The 8,657-nt window shown below is 47.8% G+C and overlaps 1 protein-coding gene across 1 annotated transcript; it reads right to left on the bottom strand.

Moving 5' to 3' along the window:
* Positions 1–997: 997 nt before the first annotated feature.
* Positions 998–7,567, bottom strand: LOC130204268 (sodium/myo-inositol cotransporter-like). The gene is made up of 5 exons (XM_056430858.1): positions 7,395–7,567; positions 3,542–4,337; positions 3,235–3,430; positions 2,962–3,089; positions 998–2,880 (listed from the first exon to the last, which is right to left on the bottom strand). The coding sequence occupies exons 2-5, from the start codon at positions 4,182–4,184 to the stop codon at positions 1,790–1,792; spliced, it is 2,058 nt and encodes a 685-aa protein (XP_056286833.1). The 5' UTR covers positions 4,185–4,337; positions 7,395–7,567; the 3' UTR covers positions 998–1,789.
* Positions 7,568–8,657: the final 1,090 nt, after the last annotated feature.

The following is an 8,657-nucleotide window of genomic DNA, read 5'->3' as shown; positions in this document are numbered from 1 at the left end:
CAGCATAGTGTGTGTCAGTGTTTTAAAAGTTGGAATGTGTGTAGGGCAGGTATTCAAGTAATGGTAATAAAAAAAAGTGTGCATCGAGTAAAACGGGTTATTTGTAATAACTGGTTTCTGCCCGGTTAGATGTGCCTTCCCTGGACCAACTCACGGTGGTGGTATTGCAGTGCACAATAACAGATATATCCACTGAAGGTATTTATGAATGGAAACTCCCTGTTCCAGTCAGGGTGGCGGGTGAGTTTGGAGAAAGGCTTCCCACTTGTGGTGTAAACTAATAACAGTTTTCACTATGTTTGCTTTCCACTCAGTTTTGTGTTTCATATTTCAATTAATTTACAGAACAAATTCTCAGAACCAGTTCAAAGAAATGTGACACCACTTGTTTTTGCGATTGTATGCCATGGTGATGTCATCAGGTTCATCTCGGTTTAGGCCGCACACTACAAATTTAAACTAGAAAGCCTGTGTTGGAAACGGGAAGTGTGCGAAACACCTCCACAGCTCATACTCTGACTTGTAACCTTTTCTTCAATGTTGTTATGTCATCAACAGGCTTACCATCGTGGTTATAGGTTTACCAAAATTTAACAGGACAGGAGCGCGTTGTTGACTTGAAACTGGAAACCACAACCATGGATACATGTTTTCTGTGGTTTAAAGTCAGCACCCAATCCACTGCTTGCATTACTTTCCTGAACAAGGCTCAACCCCGCAGCAAATTGCAATGTGCGAGATTGTTAACTTGACGCCGAAGAGAGAGAGAAAAAAAAGGAAATGCTTGGTATGCGTCGACTCTGTAACTTTCCTCTTCAAGTCTGTAACTTTCCGCTGAGGCAGAGGCTGTTGTTCATGTCATCCTAACTGAGAAGAGTTGCGTGGTGGCATGTCTGCTTGTCCCTAGGCCAATAATCATGATATGTTCATTCTCCTTATGCTATCAAGCTTCTCGTGCTGACTTGTTTCCGATAGATGCTTCTCAATAAAGCCAACGTTTGCATTTTTGTAAAAGTTTAATACAAAAAAAAACCGGCATTACAAACAGGAGGCATCATGGTCAGTGTTAATGTTTAGTTAAGCAGGTATAAAGTTAACCATCTTTGTGTTATAAGTATACAGTGGTTAAGGTTGAAAAATTCATACAGTGGAGAATCTTGGCAATACATCCAATAAGTCATTATGTGACTCAAGAGTCAAGAGTCAATATGCACGTGTTTTAGAAGATGCTGCATGGCCCCTATTGGGTATGTTCACATCCAACGCAGGAAAAAAAAGATACGGCAGATGATGCTGTGTAGTATAAAATAATAGTTCACTCTTTGTTATATTCCCCACTAATTGATACAATGTGGCGAACACATATTGCTTAAATGCCCGTATGGTCATGGGTTCCAGGGTGTTTTCCCAATGTGTGGGTAAATGTAAACAACTGCAGTCAACTCCTAAAGGCAGAGATTCCTCTGTGCTGTTGAAGAGGCTTCTGACAGTCCCCTGTAAAGAGAGGAATACTTTATTAAATTCAGTGGAACATTAAATGCAATGGTATCTGCAGTAGTCAAGTCAAGTGTCTCCTGGAAGTCGTTCGTGTGCTTCAAACAAAGCACTATTTCCGGCCTGTGAATTAGAGACGGCAGCACAGTTTGTACAGGAGGCCATTTAAATGTTCTCACGATGCTCTTTTTTTAATCAAACGTCAGGATGAAACTGAACGACAGCTTACCTACAGACCCTTCCCGCTTGTAGTTTATGGACAAACGTTCTCCCACTGCGTGGAATTGGAAGGCGCTCATAAGGAGAAATAGACAAAGAAAAATATGCCGACAGAGCAGATCACCACCAGAGCTGTGTTCAGGAGGATTCGGGTTCGACGAGGTTCATGGAGAAGCTCCTCCACCATCTTCTCCTGTTCCTGCACTGACAGCACCTGAGCTTCGACCGGCCCCTCCTGGAAGCCACAGAGACACACCAAAGCCTTCATACACCTCCCACCCTCCACTCCTCCTCCAAGGCAGCCTTCCTCTTCCTCCCCCCCAAACCTCACTCCTCTCCCTGCTCCCTCGTCTACCATTTTAAGGTCAGCAAGTGGAAGATGCGTTTCCATGTCACTGAGTTCGATGACGTGATTATCGGTCGGTCGGGCGTCTTTCTGATCGCCGTGTTTTAATCTCCTCCTCTTGTTCAACCCCCACAGCGTGGTGTTTCTGATTTGTTCTCTTCCGGGCGGAGGGGTGCAGAGACTCACAACTACGGTCACCAAAGCCGAAACCCAAAACAGGACGGCCGCCACGTACATGAAATGAACGTCTTTGATGAGCGACGGCCGCTCGTCAGGCTGGTCGCAGCGAGGCTCGCGGTAAACCAGCGCCAGGATCAGACGCACCGCTCCGAGGACAAACCCCACCAGCCCGCCCCAGAAGGCCCCCGTCTCATTGCAGCGGCGCCACAGCACGCCGAGCAAGAAGATCGCCGCGACGGGTGGAGTCAGGTAGTCGGTCACTTCTTGGATGTAGTAGAACATCTGGCCTCCCTGCATCTCGATGACGACGGGCACCCATGCGATGCTGGCGACCACCATGAAAACCACAAACAGCCTGCCGACCATCACCAGCTCCCGGGAGGACACCCGCCTCCGCAGCATCGTGTAAATGTCCAGCGTGAATATGGTGCTGGCGGAGTTGAAGATGGAGTCCAGGTCGCTCATCAGAGCTGCGACGATGACGGCCATCATGAGGCCGCGGAGGCCGACGGGCATCACCGACATGACGAGGCGCGGGTAAGCCACGTTGGTGCAGCCGCTCGCCGAGCCGCACACCTCCAGGCAGTGCTCCGGGCTGATGCACGCCAACTCGTCGGTAAAGAAGATCCTGGAAATCATCCCTGAAACCACCGTGACGTTATTCCTTCAGCCCCGATGCCTTAAAGGGTGCAGAACTTGAAGAAGCAATGAGTGTTCGCTACCTGGGATGACGATGATGAACATGGGGAGGATCTTCAGAAAGCCGGCCATGATAGTCGAGCCTTTGGCGTGGGCGATGTTCTTCGCTGCCAAAACCCGCTGAACAATCACCTGATCTGTGCACCAGTACCTGCAACACAAAGGGAGGGCATTAGCATTTAGTCCTCGAGGTCGCATTGAACTTGCATGGATGTGTCCAGAAAACGTCACGGCAGCGTCGGTATGTCCCGAAGCAGTTGGGAAGACGCTCGATGTGGAAAGACTTGGACGAGTACCAAATAGAGGCAGGAGTCTGACCCAGGAGGAAACCGGGCCAAGGCAGGTCCGGATCCGTCGGGCCTCGAAGCATCTTTAGAGCATTCGGCTTTGGGAGGACGTGGAGATAGCAGGATTCAGAATACGTCAGGTTGGGTGAAGACAGCAAGATGGCGGTGACGTTTGGCGAAGCCTGCATGTACTTGGTCTTCACCCCTTTAAATAACACAGTTTAGTCAAAAAACATATCGCATGCGGATCAAATTGCAGTTGAATTATACGCGTTACGGGTTTCACGTCATTGCGTGAAAAGACACCATTAAAGACCTTCGAATCCTCCCACTTTGTAGAGGCTGATGCCCGTGAGGCAGAGTGCCCCGGCGATCATGAGGAAAGCCTGGAGCGTGTCCGTGTAGATGACCGCCACCAGGCCTCCGGTGACCGTCAGCAAAGCCGTCATGGTGATGAGGAAGATGATGGAGAGGTAGAGGTTCCACCCGAAGGATTCCTGAATGAACAAGGCCCCGGCATAGAGATCTACGGACAGCTTGGTGAAGATGTACAGGATGAGAGTCAACGCCGCGAAATACACTTTTAGCCGGTTCCCGCCGAACCGCTTGGACAGGTACTCCGGCATGGTGTAGACTCCACACTGAATATACACGGGGATGAAGAGCCAGCCCAACAGCTGCAGCAGCAACAAAGCATTTATTTCCCACGCGGCCACGCTTAACCCGCTAGCGGCACCGGATCCAGCCAGTCCAATGAAATGCTCGCTTCCGATGTTGCTGACGAACAGCGACGCGCCGACGGCCGCCCAGTTCATGGAGCGGCCGGCGAGGAAGTAGCCGCTCACCGTGCCCTTGTTAGCTTTCCGCATGGCAAAGAAACCGATCGCCAGCACCACGATGAAGTAGATCACGACGACGACGATGTCCGCCACCTCCATGGTGGCGGCGGCGGCGGCCATGTTTGAGCAGCGTTTGTTGTATCAGGAGTCTGAGATGAAGGTTCCTCGCTCCTTTGCCGTGAGCCTCAACTTTGGGGGTCAACGCCGGCTGCGACTTGGCGGGCTGCACAAATGGCGTTGCATTATCGCTGGGGTTTGACGCGCATCTGGATCCTGCAACAAACACAGATGTACAAACAAAAGTATTATTATCTTCCTTAAAGCAAGTTGTCGTCTCTAAAGTACACGTAGAAAACCTTTACGGTGCTTTCTCATTCTTGTGTTTGTATCAGAGGGGGGAGGAGCTTGAGAATGACAAACACCTGTTTGCTCGGCGGTCCTTTAACAGTGCCGGAGCAACATGGGTCAACAAGGATTTGATGATATATGAGCCCACAGCTCCGTTCCTTCACTCCAGTTGGCAGACGGCGCTGGTTAGACCAGATATTCTCGAATTATGTCTCAGCTATTTATGAGGAATCTGTAGTGCAGCTTCACTGCATACCAAACCCTATTTTATGTTCCTGTTGCCAGGATGTTGACGGTTACCACACCTGTGAAATGGGAGCTGTTGAGAATGAAAGGTTGTGTGTGTGTTGACATCTGTAGAAGTGGTAATCTCTGGTAATAACTATCAGTGTCTTCTGTTTGCCATGATCGACCCGTGGTCGTATGAGGGTCCTGCATCGAGGTGGGTGTTTGTGTTTATTGCCGAGCACAGCGTGCCGGTCTTTGGAGGACAGCTGGGGTCGACTGAATGTGTACAAGTCTTTGGGAAATCTCACACAGATCCGTTCGCTTTATTTGAGCTCAGTGCAGGCAGCATGGTAGTATTTCACTGGTGCAAACGGGTGGGAACGGTGGCATTACTAACAATTCATCACCACAAAATATATAGATATATATATACTGTGAATATAGAATGTCCTTATGTATTTAAGCCTCAAGGAAACTGGTTGAACAGAGGTGTTTTGTCATTTCTGTCAAGGCTAACGCCACAGGTAGCAAGGTGCAGGAGCTCATGCGCAGAGGAATTGAGGACTTTAGTGTAGATTAACACAAAGATGCTCTTTAATGAGTCAAAAGTTTCCACACAAAAAACAACAAAGTCCAAAGAGGGGCAGGCAGAGAATCGGGGTTCAGGGCAGGCAGACAGGGTCGAAGCTGGCAGGATCAGATAAACGCACGAAACACAGGACGACGGAAAAAAGACAACAATCCAGCAACAGACAAGGGAAAGAGTGGCACAATATATAGGAGGGAAAACAGGTGTACGGCATGAGACGGTAACGAGACGAGAGTGGCTGAGGACAGGTGCAGGGAATGAAACGATCAAGGAGACAGGAGAGGCCGAGGGCAGGTGAAGGGGATGAAACGATCAAGGAAACAGAGAAGACACAGTAGACACCGAGGAGACAGAGTAGAAAGAGTAGACACAGAACAGACCCTTACAATTTCCAGTTTCATCAAAGCATACAGAGTTAATCCTTCAGTTTAAGTGTATTGGGTCCTCCTGTCAAACAAGTTGTATGCCTTCAGGGAGATTTAGTAACAGTTCAGTAGAGCCGATAGCTTTATACAAGATTATATGCGAAAATAAAAACATCCATGTTCTCGCAGCCTATGGTGTCAAAATGCACATTATGGAAACATTATGTGAATGCATTTGAATAACTTGTTTGTCCTCTTTGTCTTGTGAAGGAAGCTAAATGGACTAAATGTCCTGAACCACACAAGGTATCTGCTCCTTAATTGTGAGTCTCTTTTTTCTCGTTTGGCTCTCTCCGTAGGCGGTCGCATTTTTCGCTCCCTCTCCTCCCCATGACCTTCCCTGCTTGGCTCCTATCGTCATGTCTTGTCTGTCATATACTTGAGAGACTCTCTCCTCATCGCTCTTCGAACTAAAAACCATGGACCGATCAACTGATCAACGCAATTGACACCGTCTTCTCGACGAGAAGCTTGGGTTCGGGGGAACCTGCCTGTCCTGCCGGGACGTTTGCAGCTGGTTACACGATGGACGCGTGGCGTGTCGTGTGCCTAGCAGCCCTTTCCGTGGAGGACGTAGAAGACATCTACCTATTCGGAACTATGATTACAGGATTTCTGCTGTTTGGATTTGGCGTTGCCCTGGCTTATCGGAAAATTAAGGAAGCGGTGACAGCCGTTAAAAGCCCCCTAAGGCTGCCCGACGAAATTGGATCGATTTGAAATCCTATTGGGAAATGGGAGGAAAGTGGAGGAATAGTAGTTGCGCAAATTGGATGTAGCTGCTGGAAGACCAAACAATCCCAATCTTATCTGCTTTCGGCTCCCTCAACCAGAACGGGCCTTCGCCGAGGCCGTTACTGGAACAACAACTCCCCTGAAGATCGCTGAAGTGAGAGTCTCTCTCATTCCCTTCCCCCTATCCACAGACACCTGTGGTTGTTGTCTCCCCAGGACATTTCAAGGCTATCTCCATGGCAACGACCATCCTGTGGACTGAGAACTCTGTCCGTTGTGGCCTGGGGGAGGACGACATACCAGGCCACTCAGACTCAAACTTCCACACACTGAAATGTATTCACTACCCTCACCCCCACCCCACGCCTTCGCCTGCTTCGTCCCCCCAGTGTGACAGGACGGGGTCTGTGACTGGCGCCTTAAATGGCTGCCGGACCGGCTGGCTGCTTGTCTGCGCTGGTTACCTTCTGCCCCCCAATGGCTGGGTTTAGATCACCCAGTCTTTGGCTTACCTCCCCTCCCCCCTTCCTCCCCGTTGCACGTCTTGTTTAGATGCATGTGCTTTTGTGCTAAGGTGTTTTGTTCCTGCTCCCACACTGTACCCCTCTAGGGGCATAATCTGGGGATTGTTGTTTTTCTTCTCTCCTCTCTTCCCTCATGTTATGCTGTAATCTTCCATTATCTGCCTGTAATTTCCCGCCTGCGGGATCAATAAAGTATACATCTATCTATCTTCTAAGGAACTTTTTGTGGTACTGAAACTGTAAAGTAAAACTTGACTTGATATGGTTTTTATACAAAATATGGAAACATATATGGTTGCCGTTTTACTGATGAAGTTATTAAACAGCAAGTGAGAATATAATCAACCATTTCCAATAACATTCATATATAAATAGCTGTTGTGCATTGACAATGTTATCACTCATTTTGAATTATAAATCATATAGTCAGCTCTGTGGTTTTCCACGCTCTAAATTAATGAATTACTCTAACGTGACTCACCTGCTGGGCTGCTCCGTGTCGTCTCTGCACTGGAGACTTTGTGCTAATTTGAGTCCTCTAAACGCTGGGAGGCTCCGCCCACAGCCCCACCTGGAGGCTGGAAAACACGCACAGATGGATAATGATGGTGATGTTCAGGCTAAGGACCCTGCTGTTGACCGAATCAAACTCACTTATTTGTTTTAGATTTGTTGAAATAACAAAACAATATCTCACTTTATGGAGCCTACATTTAACGTATAACAATTTCTTAGACATGTCCTGTTTTTGTGTCTCGATGCTGTCTTCGGCTCAGGTGTCATGATTATTACTTTTTTTTGTATCCATGCTTTGTGTTTTTCAGGTGACAGATGAGAGATTGGGAGCATTCCGATTGCCTCTCAACATGTCGACGGCGAGCTGCGGACTCATAGTTAACGGTGCTATTGGTGCAAACTACTATATCTTTACATAGGCGATAGCTATGTGCTGCTATAGTGATGCTCAAATACAGCTCCCTTAAAGCAAACATGCTGCTGTATTCAGGCACTAGATGGAGCTAATGTGCAGTAATTAAATGGAGGCAAAAGTATTTGTGGACTTCTTCCACCAGACTCCATTATTTCAGTCATTTGGAGCAGCTGCTTTCCCTCACAGCCTACAATCAAAAGATTATTTCCCACTCATTGCAATCTCATCACTGTGTTCACGCTGCTCTTTGGGAAAAAATGGGACTTATATTCACTCATAGCTATAAAACAGTGAAGGAGCTCGTCTGAAGGCATTTCTAAATCGGACGACGAGGGAACTGACTTCATGTTCAAACCGCGGGTCAAACATGTGCAGCATCCCTTTTGACCGAGAGACAACGTGGGTCCTCGCTGTGCTGCACATACCGGTTGGAGCAGCACGGGGTCATATTCTTATTATTGTGGACCAAAGTGCTGTTTAAAGCCTAAAACTGTGGATGGCGCCACTCGTCCACGGGACAAACCGCACCTCCGACTCTCTCCTCTGAATCCTCCTGTTTTATTCATTTAGTGCTGAAATGTCACTTTAATCAATCGACTTCCATTCACTAAACCGACCGTATCGCATTACACGTGTTACAACAGAGCAGTCCTGTTGTACTGTAGATTATTTTGTCTTTTTTTCATATGGAAGGAAATTAAAACCAGATTGAATGTAACTCCTTCCTCTGCTCCTTGAAGCTCTTAAATGCTTTTCTGCTCTCCCACTTCCCTTTCATACTTGAAATCTCTCTTCACAAAGACTACGAAAGAG

Source organism: Pseudoliparis swirei, chromosome 14, assembly GCF_029220125.1.
Source record: "Pseudoliparis swirei isolate HS2019 ecotype Mariana Trench chromosome 14, NWPU_hadal_v1, whole genome shotgun sequence".
NCBI classification, from domain to species: domain Eukaryota; kingdom Metazoa; phylum Chordata; class Actinopteri; order Perciformes; family Liparidae; genus Pseudoliparis; species Pseudoliparis swirei.
The sequence above is the reverse complement of the archived record's forward strand: the minus strand, read 5'-3'. Positions and strand labels throughout refer to the sequence as shown.